Consider the following 17,673-nt stretch of genomic DNA (forward strand, 5'->3'; position numbering starts at 1 on the left):
ATCACTCGAAGATACTCTGTGATCAAACGTTACTGTAGCGTCACTGGAGACATCAATTGATCACATCACTGGCCAGACATAACAATAGCTGATACTTAAACCTTAACCGTGATTTTGAGAATGTTATGAGAACAGCGAGAGTGAAGTAAAACAGTAAAGTTGTGAGTTGAAACTCGCTATAAAGCTTCATACAGCTGCAGATTCTATGATAAATTAATTACTACATTGTTTCCACATTGTTATTATACAAACACTGATTATAACTGCTTCAGACAGTGTCATAGTGTTTCCAAACTATTGCTCCTTTAAGACTGTAATTGCGTTTGACTTTTTCTTGTTTTTAAAGTGGACTGTTTATGTATTTTTGTCTTCTAACAAGGCAGTTGGTGGCAAACTTGTTTTGTAAAAACAGCTTACTGAATAAATTTGATTTGATTTGATCTGACTCATAGTGTTTTGGCTGCTGAGAGCAGCCCTCGGTGAAACTGTGTTTGAAATATAATCAAAGCTAGAAGAAGGTCTGACACTGGAGCCAGCCAGAGGTCCCCAAAGGAACAAACCTCTCTAGCTTTCCGAAAAACTCCTGATAAGCTCATGGATTTATGGGACTTTAAATCACTTTGACCCAGGTCAAACACAAAAATACTATGTTAAAAAGACATCAGAGATATGCTGCGCCAGGTTCACAGACATGTATTAAGCTTCAAAATCCAAGATCAAAAGGCATTTTTTAGAGGAAGTCTATTTGCATTTGGTCCAGGGCTATGCTTAAACTGTGACAATGAAACCAGCTGCTAGATTGAGAGAAGCCACACCCAAATCACTAACTTTGTAGTCCCTAAGCTCGAGAAGCAGCATTCACATTAACCTCGAAAGAGGGAAGGATCTCTGCTGAACAAATGAATTATTTTTTCCAAACATTTTCACACTTGGAGTGCAACCACAGCTGGAGGTTGTTAAGGGAGGTTATTTCCATTCACTACTCAGAGCAGCTCCTCAAACAGGTGACCTTCATGTAAAAGAAACATGTCTTTAACCTCCAAAGCCCCATTTAATTCATCTATCAATTCTCATTATTTTCAGCTTTTTAAAAAATCCTTTTAACACTGACCTTCCTCTTTGGAGGACGACTTTATTTTCACAATTATCCAAGATATCACTTGTTCACTCAATGCCTCTTTGAAGGACAACATGAAGAGTAAAAGCAGGAAAACTACAATCAAGCAACCAATGTGTTGAGAATATACACTAAAAAGTAAAATACAATAAATAACGATTATTTTCATTTTCACTTAATCTGCTAATTATTTTCTGGATTAATTATGGTGAATTAAGAAGAAAACAGTGAAAAATACTAATAAAAAACAATAATCACAGATTCATAGAGCCCGAGATTGTGTCATTAAATAATAATGTAAAAACCGAAAAATGGACTTAAATGATTGTACTTGACAAAATAATTGTCGATTAATTTTCTGCCAATCGACTAATTGATTGATGGCCTAACTGTTGCCACTCTAATGACTTAAATGTTAGCGCGTGCGTTCATTCAGTGTTAGCAAACTCACCGGACGTTGCCATTGTAGATGTTGAAGGTCAGACACACAATGCCGAGCAGAATGCCGAGGCCGGCGAAAACGGACACAGCTGCAAAAAGCTTTTGAGATAAGAACCTGTACTCTTCGATCACCACTGTCCGATCAGCAGGAGGTCCAGCGCCTGAACAGAGTGAATAATAGAAAGAAATGTGAAGAGAGAAAATGCTTCTGGTGCCATTTTGCATAAATTATGATACCGAGGACACATCTCACTAAATTAATGAGATGCTACAAAAATTACCTTTACTAAGAGGTCATATATGGATGGATACAATGGTATGTTAATCTACTTAGTAAAAAAAAATCTCAATTTCGTAAAACAGCGTTTTTAGCGAACATTACTTAAACAGGAGTGAATGGTGCTTTCGTGGGGGCAGACAGTGTGTGTGGGAAACAGTATGTGTGTTTGTGGTAAGGAAGGAACAGGAGCAACAGTGTGGCTCATGGATTGTTTTTGGAGAACAATGGAGCTCTGTGGCACAGAGGAATAAGATATACCAGTCTTTGGCAACACAGACAATACTTGTTAATGGGGTCTGGGTTTTCTAGGGTGAGGGTTAGTTTCATAAATCAAAATTAAATTAGACTGGAACAGGAGGTGCACTGTCTTTTTGAGCTGCAATAATTAGTTGATTAATAGATTGAAAGAAAATTAATAGGCTATTCTGATGTTGCTGTTTTTTTTATGTATGAGAGCAAATGATATATCTTGGCTGAACAAAATAATACAATATGGCTCTGGATTTTCATTGTATAGACTAAATGATTATTCAGTAAATAGAAAAAAATAATCTAATCTCTATTTATAATGGAAATAACTGTAATAAACTGTCTTCCCTTCATCAATTCCCCAAACAAGAATGCTACAAAGCCAATCAATACTAGCCAAGAGCAGTGTTGGGCAGTAACTCATTACTAGTAAAAATATAATGTTTAATTGTCGTAAGTCTGGTCTTTTTGGAGTAATTAGTCCAACACTGGCCAAAAGTACCTGTATGTTTTGCAGGCAGCTGAAAAATTTTATTCAACCAGGGACGTATCGCTGAGAGGTAGGCTCTCTTTTTCCTTGCAGGTACACAAATTCACTCCACTGGCCACTGAGCAGCTTCAATTGAGCAGTTAGGGGTTAAGGGCCTTGCTCAAGGGCAACCCAGTGGTGGTAATGAAGAAGGGGTTGTTTTCACTTTCCCCATCAAAATGTATGCTTCCAGTCTGGGGATTGAGCCAACAATTAACTTCTCTAAAATGACTGAAAGAATCACTCTGCATGACTGCACAGTCTGAACAGGAGTAAGTAAGGAAGGAATAAGCATCTAACTATAAATATCAGAATACCAATTACGGTAATTAAGTAGAAGCCTCAGACCTCCTCATAACCTTTCATAATGATTGATTTATTGAGTCTTCTGAATGCAATATCTACATTCAATATCTGTTAATCACTGTTCGCAGAGACTCAAGCCTGCCACTGTAATATAATATACATCCGTTTTTAACCACAGAATTACATTAGATACTCTATCAAATAAAGTTAAGCATCAATTTTCTCGGTGCACTTGTGTTCTCTTTTTCTTTTGCTACTCTTTTTTTAAAAGTCTGGGAGTCGGTTAAACGGTGTTTAAACATCAATATCATTAAATGAAATTAAAGTCAAGAAATGCCTGTTCACCAAAGCTGAGTGTCTGACAGGCATTCAACCAGGGTCAAACGGAGGGTTATGAAGCCAAGATGACCCATTAAAGTCACAAGTTAAATGGCCTGAAAGTGATTCAGGTTACAAACAAATATCCTTGAATGAACCTGTGAAAACTGCTCCGTACATGTTTTACAAGTTTTTTAAATACCTGCTGGAAATCAAAAAACATTTAGGCTGCCAGCATGCTTCTATGATTGAATAGCCTCAGGACGCCAGACCTTTGTGTCTGACCATTTCTGTAATTTTCCGAAACTATCTCGCATTCACACTCACTTCAATTTCTTTCAAGCTATTGATTTTCATTTTTGACCCAAACTTTTTCTGTAACTTTTTATGTGAATAACCTATTGCAGTAGTACGAATATGCAATGTTATTATTATATTTAAAAAATGTCACGCACACTCCACTGTATCTATGATGGATGGCTTTACACCACGCCTTCCAGTGTGGCCATTTGGAACAATTATAAACACATTTGATTTCAGACGTCACTTGAACTATTCACAATGAATTCAAATTGCAGTCCCCAGCAGTCAACAGCTCTACATGCTGCGTTTTATGAATAACTAAATCATGGAAAAATGATGGCACAGGGGTCCAGAGTTGTTTCTCATATTGAGTACATATAGTAGTTCATTTGAACAGGTTTTCATCAGTGTATGAGCTCCACGACCTCCATTAAATATTAATAATGCTGAGGTGCAGAGAATTACAACCATGAACTGTTACAGATAATCCATATATAAATGTCAATTTCAGTAGTTATTATATTTTTATGTAACGCAGACAACTTTGGTGTTAATTAAGAGTTGAAGCTTTAGGGTTTTACAAAGTGTGTGTGTTTATACTAACTACCCAATTATTCATGCTTGTGTAGCTTTAAACTAGAAGAATTCCTCAGTGAGGAGGGTTCAAAGAGGGGCAGATGGACAGGGAGCCTCATTTTACCCTCAACAGCCTCTGACTATCTGTCTGCCTAAATAGGGGTCTGCTTGCAGATTTGTGCGTCCGTGTGTGCACTCCCGAGTATGCATATGCCAGTGTGGACTGTATATATACTGCATGATAAGCATGTAGACCTACATACACCTATCACTATCAGCCCCATACGCAACAAACTGCGATGCACTGTGTGTTCTGACATCTTTCTATCAGAAACATGCATCAATGAGCCTTGGCCACCCATGACCCTGTCTCCGGTTCACTGCTTTTCCTTCCGTGGACCCCTTTTGATAGGTACTGACCACTGCAGACCAGGAACACCCCACAAGAGCTGCAGTTTTGGAGATGCTCTGACCCAGTCGTCTAGCCATCACAATTTGTCCCTTGTAAAAGTTGTTCAAACCCCCCTCTGCCCATTTTTCCTGATTCTAACACATCAACTCTGAAGACAAAATGTTCACTTGCTGCCTAATATATCCCACCCACTGACAGTTGCCATCATAACGAGATAATCAGTGTTATTTACTTCACCAGTCAGTGCTCATAATGTTATGGCTGATCGGTGTAGCAAGAGTGAATGTGCTCAAGAGGGTGTATATGAGTGCAGGAGAGCATTAATGCGTGCATACAGTTTGTGTTCAGTGCGTGTGTGCGTTTGTGAGATAGAGGGAGACAGAGTGTGTGTGTGCATGTCAGAGGGGAAGCAGAGCTGAAGTGTCAGCGCCGCGTGAAGCTGATGTGTCAGATGTCAGAGGAAGGTGTCAGAGTTGTCGCGCCCTCGAGGGTCACAGGGTGTCGAGATGCCCATCATGCTCTGTTTAGATGCTTGTCACCACTGTCACACAACCGATGTGTATTTGGTGTCATCTGACTGAGGAATTACGATATAAGACGGATTCTCCAAGTTAAAGTTAGGATTTTTTAATACCACATGGAGTGCAATTCATCACAACGGGCAAAGTATGAATCAGAAACCAGGAGGGATGGTATGGCCTAGAATTATTTCTTACTATATTAAAAACCTGTGCTGCATGGCAGTATATAACAGTAATTCCTATTGATATAATTTGTTAAATTAATGCAACCTGGACCCAGATAAGCAGCTTCCCACTATAGCTGCAGCAGTGACAGTTTTACAGGTCTGACGGCGCTGACTGAAACCCCACAAAAGAAGCTTCCTGCAGCACAATCCACAGTCGCAACAATCCCATTTTTAGTTCATAGGTGTATAACTCCCAACAGCCCGCAATTGGATACATAATCATGTTATAACTAACATCACTGTCTATGGCAGGCAAGGCTTTTTAACACCTACTGCCTTTTCAATAAAACTGAATACAATGCTTTTTTAGACTTACAGATACCCTAAATACGTTTAAGCTATCCACATTATTCATCTGTTATAAAAGAAAATGGTTGTTTATGAGAGTGTTTGTCCATCTGTTTAATTTACAGCATATCTACTATATGAAATGAGTCTTGGCAGCGAGCACAACACATGTTGATGTGTTGAATAGTAGCACAAATGTGTTTAAAAGTTTTAAAAGAAACAAGTAAAAGGGAGTGCATAGAGAGCTGAAGTGAAATTGGAACTAGAGAAAACCTTATTAGAACCCCATTGGCAGAACCTTCGTCAACAGTATGCTGCGTGGCTTTCTTTATATGTTTAGAAAAGGACGGTAGTTCTTAAAAGCAATCTTGTTGCATTATGGGTAATATAGCCACCATGTTTTGACAAGGAAGAAGAATGAATGGAATTAAAAACACAAAGCACTGCTCAGTGAAGTACTCTTTTAAGAAACATCTTACATTTTCAATCTTGCCTTTACAAAGTCAGCATCCTTGCTTTCACTGAATATGACTTAAAGTTTTATTATTATTTAATTTCTTCTTATTTAAAATTATTCTGTTTTACTGTATTTCAGGGCTTTATTTATAACCTTTTGATTTAATTGTTTATATGTACGTTATATACAGTTTGACCTGAAGCCTGTATGAAATGTGCGATAAAAATTAAGTTTATTACAATTGCTATTATATAATACATAAAAGAAAAATACTAGATACTGTTTATTTGTATAATAGTAGTACCTAATGCTTAATGTGTGTGCGCGTGTGTCAACTGTCCATTCAGTCAGCTTGTTCGAACCATTTAAACACTCCTCCGTCCTTGATCAAGGAATCAGGACAGGGTGTTGCCATGGAGACCCAGCTCTATAACAGTTGCCACAGCGATTAGAAGAAGAGCTGAGCTGAAGAGGTTGTTAGGGCGACTGTGAAGAGAGTGAGAAAGTGAGGCAGGGAGGCGCCTGGTAAACACACAGGAAAACAAGCGGAGAGGTTAAGTTGAGAACCCCCGCGTGTGCTCCACCCTGTCAGCACGGAGAAAATCAAACGTGCCCACCCCCCTTGTCAAAAAAAACTTCCCCGAACTGAGTCAGCTCCAGAGAGCAGGAAATTACTCATTTCCTCACAACAAGTAGATGTCAGATAGATGCGTCTTTATTTGGTAAACAGTTAAAAAAAAACTAAATCGAGCCTCAAAAGAGGAAACAAGGCAAAAAACGGAGTAAACAAAACTCACCTCTGACAAGTTGGAAAGCAAGTCAGTCTCAACCCAGCAGGTTTTAACTGGGCTAACACAGAGGCTGTCACGTTGCAACAAGCCAAACTAAAGAGCTGGCAGCTGGCCCTCTTGAAGGACATGTTGCCTACATGCATACAGGTCACCCGTCCCTCGCCACTGCTGCTGACCTGGAATCACTACCTCTTCTGGGTTCAGTTAAGCCTTGGCAACTGATCATTTCCTTAAAAGCCTAAAAAAAGGCAGCTCTCTACGGGCCACCGAGGCGTGCAGGATTGATTAGTGGCACACTCTGTCCAGGCACAAGTATGTCACCTCTCCAGGGAGGGATGGGCCAGTAAACAACCACAGAATTGGTCTTGGTGTCTGAAGCAAATCAGCAGTAATAGGTTTTCACAGCAAACTAGAATATGGGCAGCAGGACTGGGAGAGTTGGTTCTGGTTTGTGTAACGTGAGCTCGTGCTTCTTCATGTAGCAGAATGATGTAAAACAAACTCATAGATTGGTTGGTTGAGTTAGCCCGGAGGTTTTCGAGGTGCAGAGGGAGAAACGTGAGCAAGTTGAAGGAGACAGCTGCAAAACAACCGGAAGTTGTTGTATTTGGCGCATTGATTCTGCCCTTGTACCAACACGGTCAGCGGTTGGAGCTGCAGCAGTGGCTGGGACACATGGAGGGTACTTTCACATCCTTATTTGCTTCAATAACCACTGACTTAGGTTTGAAAAAACACTCCTTATATTGCAGAATGTTCCTGAGAATCATTGCGTTCACAATCACTCGCACACTGAAAACTCCTAGGTTAGCTGCCGCCCCATTTGACTACTGTGCATCTGCTGCGCCAACATTTTAACACATGTTAGACGGTGAGTGTGCAGGCAGTTAATTTTGGGGCAAGCGTCAGCAACAAAATAACTAGCTTCACCCAAACTAGTGGTTAGAGAAAATCCAGCATGATTATATATAATTTCGACAGCAACAAAGTCTAAATTAAGCCACGCTGAAGAGGTCTAATGTCACAGCACCAAGATGTGACCCCGTTGACTCACAGCATGACAGACAGGACACAAATACAGACACAGGAAGCTGAGTGAAGAGAGTGTCATGAACTCCATCTTACCTATCCAAACATCATTGCCAAACCAGGAGAGGTTCTTCTGAGAGCTGTCATAGTAACCGATCTTCTTGTAACTGCCTCCTTTATGGTTGAGAAAGAGAAGCAGAAATAGAGTGAGAGAGTGAAATAAAAGCATAAAAGTCAGAAAGATAAAGCTTAATTAGTATTGCCTGTGAAATTCATTTCCTCCGCTGTTGTGTTGTGGGGGGGATCAGGTTTTCAAACAACACAACAAAACTCAACAGAACTGATAAATATTTATATTCATGCAAACCCTGTAAAGATATTTTTCTATCATTCCTGTGATTTCATATTAATGGAATGCGTGAGTACAGAAATATACGCACAATGAACAGATAAAAGAAATGAGGAATGAAAAGGTGCATAAAGAAGGACAAACAAAGAAGTACCAAGGGGAAGAGAAGGAGAAAAGGAAGAAGAAAAAAAAGGAGCTTATGTGGCGGTCTTGACCAGGAATACTGATGAGGTCGCACAGTGATTCAGGGATGCAAGTCAGGTCGTCTCATTGTGGATGTCAAATTACCTCGACACCACAACAGGAAATATGAGACAGAGCGTGAGGGGAAAGAGGCAGGATTATAAATTTCTCATCTTTTAGGACGCCAAAGAGAACAGAGGTAGAAAATAATCCTCAACCTTATCCTGTGCAGGGAAACTCATTAAGTCACTGGTGACAAATAGGATGCCATTTCCAGAAACGGCTCAAAACGAAGGCTTGTGCCCAATTAGAGCAGAGCCTAGAGTCAACACATTCCTGCATCAAGCCCATTCGCTTGTTCAATTGTAAGACACTGAGACCAATCGCAGTGAGGGCCACCACAATCCCCCACCCCCCCAATGAGCTGAAAGCAACAATCGACACATGATGAATACAGTTAGCGTAGGCTGTTTTTGATGAATAAGTGAAATTTAGTGTTCAGACGAGATTCTGCAATATCTGCGGAAGGACAGTGTGGGAGTGTTTTACCTTGCAGTTGCTCGATAAGAGTCATTGCCATCCTGGAACCCTGGGCGTCAAACACCACTTGGCCCTGAGACACAGACAGGAGGAGAAGTGTTTTAACCGTAAATGATTAACTCCTTTCTTAAAGGAAAAGTTTGACATTTTGATAAATACATTTATTTGCTTTGCTTGCCAAGGGCTTGATAAGAAGATACTACTCTCATGCCTGTAAGCTCATTATAAAGGTAAGTCCAGCTAGGACAGACAGTTAAGCTTAGCACACAGACAGGAAACAGGGGAAACAGTTAGCCTGGCTCTGCCAAAAGTATAGTAAGATTGTACTGAGCACGGTAACTGCTGAGATCGGGGAACGTGGCGGGTGACTCTAATGTAGTCTAGATACTAGTAAGTTTCATGTACAGAAGTAAAGTCAGGGGCTGGACCATAGCAGTAGCAGGTTGTGGCTATCTAGAGCCAGTGTTTAGTTTGTCCGTTCTGGGCTACTGAAGAAACATGGCAACTGGTTCAACATAGAAAATGATTCTTAATTTCAGATTATTATACACTAATAAAAACATACTTATCAATATTATATTCCATTTCTGCCATATACAAGAGATCTCCCTAAATCTAACACACTGGACCTTTAAAAGAAAAAATTAAGTGAAGTGCTACATCACTGACGGTGATATCAAACACATTTTGTTATTTGTTCATTCTCTTTACACAGACAATTCACATGTCAGGGACCTGAAATGAGGGTGTCTCAGTATGATCATGATGAAAAGCAACAACAGGAATTATATGGATCAAAAAAACAGCAGTCAAAACACCTGTTAAAAAAACACTGCATATTCATATATGATAAATAACTATAAAATACCAAAATTAGAGCATAAACAGCTGTTTTTATTATCTAGTCTTCTTTCCCATCTTTTTTCTCATCCTCATCTCTCATCCACTTACCGAAACTCCTTCAAAAGAGCTTGTGTTGAGGGCCCTGTAGATCTCAGAGGTAATATCATGGTTGTTATAGTTGAAATCCTCCAGTCGTCGGCCCTTGGCTTTCAGTGGTGCCACGGTCTTATTGAGGGCAAGGGCCAGAGCCCACACTGCATCGTAGGCTAAAGGGGCCTCCTGAAACCCACCAGTCTCCTCTGGGTTCATCCCACCCAGACGAGACATCAAGGCAGCGATAAACTCCTGCGATGTCTGATAGAAACAGGACAGAGAGGATATCAAAGAGGAGCCCTTCTGAAGATAATGTTAAGGAGATTTTATATTTATATTTCTAGACATAATATATCTATTTCACAATGGCTGTAAAAGACTGTAAAAGCAATGCAGTGGTGAATTGTCTCAAACACTTACAGTCCTACATGAACACACAATGCACCGCGACAGTTTGGAGTCATTTCTTTAAACTTAAAGTTAAAATCTGAAACCACATTTTCAAGGTATGAAAGGAAACGCTGTTGGTAAGATGTGTGACAATTTTTTTAACCCCCATGATGAAATCGAGCTGATGGACTAGAGCGACCCCAGTCTGTCCACCTATCATGAACAGTATTTTATATGCCAAAATATATACAAATCTATACAAAGCAAAATATGTCACCATTTCTAAATGCAGAGTTAGGGTTAGGTTTTGCCTTATGATAACACCAGATTAGCATTTTGTACTAGCCAGGGCTACAGGAGCTGGGCTGACTAGAGGGCACTTAATCCTTAATAGCCCCTATTGAGGGGTAGTGGAGCTGACCAGTGGCCACCACTTGGACCTCTTAAGTGCCCGACATGTGGGCAGAATGCGCTATTATTTACAAAATGAAACAGAAGAGGCGTCTTGGCATTCAGAGCAATGCCGCAGCTGCAGCTTGACATTTGTAAAGGAATATTTTGACATTTTGTAAAATACGCTCTTGCTTTCTTTGTGAGAGCTCATACAACTCACATGCCTGTACACTAAATGTGAATTAACTCAGCCAGCGTTAACAAAATCCACCCAGCAAACAACAAGTTGCGGTTTTACAAGGTTTATGGTGCTGGGTATCATGACCTGGAGCAGTGGCTTCCTGAAATAATCCAGTTAATAACTCCCCGAAAAACCAAAACTCTGCATGTGTACATTTTGTTTTTATCTGGATTAAACAGACAAAATATTTGTTAATTAATTATTGAGCTTTAGGTTTGAGGGTAGGCCTATTTTTACCAGGCCAGAGAGCAAGACTAGCTGTTTCCCCTTGCTGCCAGCCTTTATGTTAAGCGAAGCTAATCAATACCTGGCTGTAGTTTCATATTTAGTGTACATCAATCTTATCATCTAACTCTTGGCAAGAAAGCAAATAAGCATCTACCCAAAAATGTTGAACTTCTTCTAATTAAAATATGCTGCATTGACCTAAGGAGGGAGCTAAAATATTTAGGTTTGTTACATACAGAGGCAGTTTTCTTCTAATATTACGTCTCTGAATTAGATTATTTTTTACTTGCTTTTAACTTGACATTTAATACCAATATAATACACCCACATCTGGGTGCAGCCGGGAATTATCATCCGGGTCAATAATGGGAAATTTCTGTTATTAATACAATTATTTTAATATAATTATTATATTAGCCAACTAATTATTGGTCTATAATAATAATAATAATAAAAATAATAATAATAATAATAAACCGAACAATTTTTTGTTATTCTTGTATGAACAACAGTGTTTTCAGTTAGACTGGTCAGAACTGATAGGATATATGCTATGAAATGCTAAATCATCCATCTTTGCTCACTAAATCTTAGCCTTTCTTGCCATCAGGCGTGTAAAACCTACAGGTCATCAACTTCTTTTTAAAACACAAAATTGTGAAACTATCTAATAACGGCCATGAGAAGCAGGTAATTATCATTTAATGTGTCTGCTGAAAAGAAAATCCATACTTTACATCCCTAATTCAATTATTAAAAATGAAGGATTTTTACACATTGCAAATATTACTGATTCTGTGAACTTAAAATGTTTATACAAACTTTATAACAAGGTATTCCTTTTTCTTGCGAGTGCACAATTAAACTGTTTAGACGTGTTTCTGTAATTAAACACCAATAAAAATGTTCTCCCTCTGAAATCGGGGATACATGTGTGGAAATTATTGCTACCAATCATCATGGTGTCCCTGTGGATTGTCTGAGGCCAATTAGGCCTACACACCCCCAATTCACTTATGTCAAATTCATCTCATTGAAATTCCACCTTGGCATTTGGCATTTAAATCTGCCACTACCTACTGAAAACTAGCTGACAATGTGCTATTGCAGACCCTGCGGTATCTGCACACTAGCTTCATCTGAGTGCTCCATCTAGAAGAAATATGCCAATTTCAAACTTGGAAATTGAATTTGAATAGATTGACTATGAGCAGGAGTTCTGGCTGTAATTCTTATCACCCGTCGAGCAGCACGTCAACAGCTAAATCAGCAGGTAGTGGCAGGTGCTGTATGAATATAAACAACAGCTGCTGATGAAGTGCAAGAGAGGGAAGGGGGGATAGAGGAGGGGGGAGGGGGAGGGGGAGAGAGAGAAGGGGGATGGTGGGAAAGGTGGGGATGAGGAAATGAAAAGGAGAAGGGAAAAGAGAGGTGGGTAAACAAGCAGAATAAAAGGATGATCCACCATAGACCGGCAGAGTCAGAGAAGGTCAAACAATAGGAGAGATGGAGAGAGGAAGAGACAGTTTAAGAGGATTAGAGAAGGTGAACAGAAGAGAGCGACGGGCGAAAGAGAAGCAGAGAACGACAGTTACCTGGGAAGCTAAACGAGGGTAAAAACTATAAAGGAAGATCTTCAGAAAGAGTGTGACAGCAGTAAACATCTGTGTTTCTACCCTCTGTCTGTGGATTAGGAAATATAATAGTGATTCAGGTCATACGCAGTTCATTGAAGCTATGACATTATCAGTCTTTCCTGGAAAAAAAAAACTGTGTCTCTGTGGGAATTGACCCGTTTTACATAGATGGCAGAAGACATTTGTTAGGGATAAGGATAAGAAGAGCTCAGTGGTTAGAAAGAGCAGTGTTAGCCACGCTGGATGTACAAACAAAGAGCTCAAACTACATTAACAAACTTCTAAGGAGGAAGACATGGAAGGCAGGAGGAAAGTCAGAAAGAAATGAAAAACTAACTAAAACAAAAATCACAATTTTACTGTATTTTGGGGCTTTTTTTGCAGCCATATGCAAGTGCAAACACTGTAGTTTATTTTTATTTTGTTTAATTAGTGAGACTGGTACATAATCAGCATCACATTTGCACTTAATCCCCATTTTTCTTTTCACCTTTAGAGTGCAAAATACAGGTGATAATTGGTGTAAACCAGTCTGTTCTTTTTCTAAGCATCTAAATTGAATCAATGTTTGAAGGTTGCATGTACTTCATGATGGATGTTCCTGCAGCATTTTCTTCCCTTTCATTACTTCTCATATATCATTATTCTGATTTAGCGATTGCTTTTTGTATTGATTCTTCTCACGTTTTTTGTGATATGATGTATTTGTGGCAGGTTCCCATTTATTTGGACATTGGGAAATTCAACTGGGAACTCCATCTCCCAGGTGTACTGTCTGACAAAGCACAGGGGTGCTCTGTTTGATGTCAATATAAGCTCATTAAACACTTGTATTGGACCTAAGTGCTTTAAATATTTTGCATTGAGAAGTATAGCTCTCACTTCACTCTATAACACAAACGGGACAATTTCAAGCTGTTGATGTCACAATTCCATGTCACTAATTTAACATCAAATGTGACTTAATATCCATTTAATATAATCATTACAGTAGTGGGAGAGAAAAATTTTTTTGTGTGTTCTCACCATGTTGGAGACGCCGCGGACAGTCTCAGGATTCAACATGACGATCTCGGTGGTCACGTGTCCCTCCACGGCTTCCGTCATGTTCTCCACTGTGCAGTTGATAGCTGGGTCTTTGATCTTAAACCAGTTGTCTGCGTACCAGCCTATCAGGAACCACACATACTTCTTCCCATAGAGCTTCTCCTTGAACACCTGCAGCAGCCAGGGAAGGCAGGAGGGAGAGAGGCAGATATGGAGGGTGGAGGAAGGGAGGGAGAGAATGATAAATAAGCATGAGGAGAATTGTTCCCAGAGATGTGTTGAGGATGTTGTATCACTGCCAAACAAGAAAATACATTCAGACATTCAAACAGCTCATTACAGAGCTCAATTTCTGCTAATAGCCAGTCAGGTTCAGTCTACTGGGATCAGTCGAGTGGGAAAAGGTACTAACCTCACAAAACACCTTCCTGGCTTCAGTCTCATAAAAGAGCCCCACGATGATCCTTGCATCCTGGCGCTGCATCAAAACATGGAACAAACAAAACATTGCTTAGTTACATCAGCAGCAGCAATAAAACTTCACTATAGCACAGCTTGATGTGGCAGCGCTGTGTGCCAAAGTTCCTGCTGCTTCGCAGGACGGCACGTACTGCTGTTCAGGAGTTGCTAATTAGCATGGCGCATTAATTTCCTCTATCAAATCTCCTCTATGCTAATGGTATCGTGTGCAGCTGTGAACCAGAGAAGGAAGGAGAAGGGGAGATAGAGAGACAACCAGCAGCTGAGGTGAATTTTTAATCAAAGCACCTTGAGGTTCTTGACAGCGACAGCCGGGTCGGTGAGGAAACTCTGGCGAACGCTGATCTCGATGCCTGCCTCCTTCGTCCTCTGCTCCAGATCATCCAAAGTCTGCAAGATGAAAGGGAGGGACAGAGGGGGGCAGACAAGGAGAGGTTGGGGGGGAGAGGGGGAGAAAGATGAGGTTAGAAAGACAGCTGAACAGAAAGGGACAGAGAGAGGTGGCGTGTTGAGATTGGATAGACAAAAGAAAAGCAAGTCCAAAGAGACAAAAAAAAATAAATAGAAAAAAGAAATTCTGAAGTGTATATGAGAAATGTCAAGAAAGGGATAGATAGTGTGGGGATATATGGCAATCAAGAGAGGCAGCATGGGAGAGAATAGATTTTTAGACAAAGAACAAAAGTGGAAAGAAGAAAAGAAGAATGTGAAAAGAGAGAGGAAAGAATGTGAGAGAGGAATCATTAACCTCCATTACAGGAACCAACCCAAGTGTCATGGCATCGACCGCCGAGCCTGGGAGAGATGTATTGCCTGATCAATATTTCTCACAACCAATACTCCAACAACAAATTACTTCAAAAATCCTCCATCAATCGCCAGGAGAGATTGCTTGAAGGAGCATCGCATAGCCTGAGAACACAACGGCTCTCATAAACAAACATACAGAGGCAGGCGGGCGATCAGGCAACCAACACTTTACCAAAAATGATGTGGCTGAAGTGAGGACATGGAGAAAGTGATGAAAAGCATTGCAGGAGATAAAGGAAAAGGAGAGCCAAGAGTTAGAGATAAAACAAAAGGTGTAAAAACTGAAGGTGAGATGAAGTAGATTAAAGTCACTGACCGAGGTGAAGACTTCGGTGGTCTGCTGGATGGTGGCGATGCGCGTCCACTTCCACTTCTGGAAGAGCTGCACCCTGGTGGGGTTGTGAAGGGTGGCCGACGGGTGCGTGCGGAAGAAGGTGGGGAAGCGCTGGCGGTTGGAAAGAGCCGGAGAGCTGGAGCCGTAAGACAGCTGAGAAACACAGGACATGACAAATGAGAGAAAAATAAGAGGAAACACAGTCACTAAGGCAGGAAGGAGTAAAGCATACAGCGGTTTAGTGGGAAAGGAAACAGAAACAGAAAAATATACTTCTGAAGGTCCTTCAAGGCATCAGTAGTAAACAGACTTCAATCAAAATGTATTCAAATCAGGCCTCTCTTGTTCTCCCCCTGTACACAGTGTTCTTTGATGATGACTGGTTCAAACAGAGAACAACAGAGAGGAAAGCCAGCGAAAACACAGAGAACCACAGAAACAATCCCCGCTCCCATTTTCTCATTTTCATCCACACAACCTCCCTCCCGCCCTCCTTTTAGCTTCCCTCCGGCTTATCAGGTGTGCTGATAAACTCTGTAATTTCAATAAAAAAAATAACACACTTCACGCAGGATTTCCCATGCATACATTGCCATGAAATTAGGATGACACATTCTACTATTACAAACAAAGCAAATACAAAAAATTATCTAATTATTGTTGTGGCAAACAGTAGCCCCAGTGATCATCTGTTTCTTTCATTTGGACCCATATAATTTGAATTCGCAGGCACAATTCCCACAAGAGGCAGACTGCTAAGATATGCGTCCAAATCAGGGGGGAAGATGGATGGTGGGTAATGCCAACCGAAACAGCGAGAAGACTGTTCCTCGAACAATTAGTTTCACAGTGGCAACTCAAGATAAAATCCTTGACAGGTCTCCTTTAAAATGAGGAACCTGGCGTTTAGGGAACCATTACAGACACAGACAGCCTATCCTGCTCCCCAGCTCTCATCTGCGCCCCATTACCGATACAGCTCTGGGATTTTCACCACTGGGAGTGAAAGGTTGGCTTGATGACAGATGTGAAATGTCATGTACAATGTGGACACTGCACAATAACAAATCCCAGTGGGCACAGACAGGTTGACGGAGGCATCAAAACAAAAGAAGGGAAACTATACAGGAAGTGGCAGCTGATCTGGGTGTGGCAGTGAAAGATCTAGAGAAACCAGCAGCAGATTTGCTCAATAATAAACATGAAAGGTGATACACGTCAGCACATGTTGGTGACGGGATCAAATTACAGAAAAACATATTTGGCTGGCTATATTCTATACTTTATTTCTTGTTAACAAACCACATGAAACTACCAAACACAACAATAGACGTAACTGACTAACAAGTGCTGCTTGTATGAACCAAAAAGAACTTCAATAGCTTATTTCTGCTGCTGTGCTCCAGCACTCCTGTAATGGTTCTACACACACAGAGATGTGGACTCACAAGCAGGATTTAATCAATCAATCGTTTACTTAGTAAGAGTTCAATGCAGAGTTTGGCAACAGATAATGTGTCAGCGAGGGCAAACTAAGCAGGCAACGCTTAGCCTGGGTGGTACGGTGCATTAGATAACTGGGGAAAAAGGGCTGGTATACAGGGCAGATAATGAGGGAATCGGGAACATGTGTGCTGGTGGCTGAGGGGATCAGGTGAATGGGATTGGTGTAAATACACTGAGGGCAACTATAGGGCAGGTGGGGGCAGGTATCTGTGACAGCTCCAATGGGGTGACGTGTTCCTTCATTACAGCCATTGCAGTTCATCTTAAGTTTATCCACAGCCATGCTTTGTGGCTTTGTGAGGCTGTATGTACACACAGCATGCTAACATCCTCACAATAACAATGCTGTTGTTGAGCAGATTCCCTTTCTTAGTTTACCTGTTGTCATGCTAACACTTGCTAGCAATAAACAAAAAGTACAGCTGTGGCTGATGGGAATGTCATTAGTTTTGTAGGCAGGCCTATTTAATCATAAATCAACAAATTAAATTTTGACCTGATGATGGCACTAGATGAATCAGGGTATAAGCTAGGACCATGGATGTCTGTGCTATTTTTAAATACTTAAAACTGAATGGGTCAGATTTGACCTGGTGGTGGTGCTAAAGGAAAAGTCAGGATCATCAGAGTGTGGATAAAAAATACAGTTATACTATTTATCTAATGTAATAATATTTACTTATTCTAGCGTAATTAATCTGGATAATCCACAGAACACTACAGAGTTACTGTTCTTTATTCTATTTGAGTGTCAG

General features: G+C 40.5%; 1 protein-coding gene across 1 annotated transcript in view; it reads right to left on the bottom strand.

Moving 5' to 3' along the window:
* Nucleotides 1-17,673, bottom strand: part of gabbr1a (gamma-aminobutyric acid (GABA) B receptor, 1a) — a 67,601-nt gene that overhangs the window by 17,345 nt on the left and 32,583 nt on the right. Inside the window, exons 9-16 of the mRNA XM_051407084.1 lie at nucleotides 15,395-15,565; nucleotides 14,557-14,658; nucleotides 14,201-14,266; nucleotides 13,768-13,959; nucleotides 9,868-10,113; nucleotides 8,926-8,989; nucleotides 7,941-8,018; nucleotides 1,569-1,719 (exon numbers count right to left, since the gene is read on the bottom strand). Of these exons, the coding sequence (XP_051263044.1) occupies nucleotides 1,569-1,719; nucleotides 7,941-8,018; nucleotides 8,926-8,989; nucleotides 9,868-10,113; nucleotides 13,768-13,959; nucleotides 14,201-14,266; nucleotides 14,557-14,658; nucleotides 15,395-15,565 (1,070 nt within the window). The remainder of the gene's footprint in view (nucleotides 1-1,568; nucleotides 1,720-7,940; nucleotides 8,019-8,925; nucleotides 8,990-9,867; nucleotides 10,114-13,767; nucleotides 13,960-14,200; nucleotides 14,267-14,556; nucleotides 14,659-15,394; nucleotides 15,566-17,673) is intronic.

Source organism: Dicentrarchus labrax, unplaced genomic scaffold (assembly GCF_905237075.1).
Source record: "Dicentrarchus labrax unplaced genomic scaffold, dlabrax2021, whole genome shotgun sequence".
NCBI classification, from domain to species: Eukaryota; Metazoa; Chordata; class Actinopteri; family Moronidae; genus Dicentrarchus; species Dicentrarchus labrax.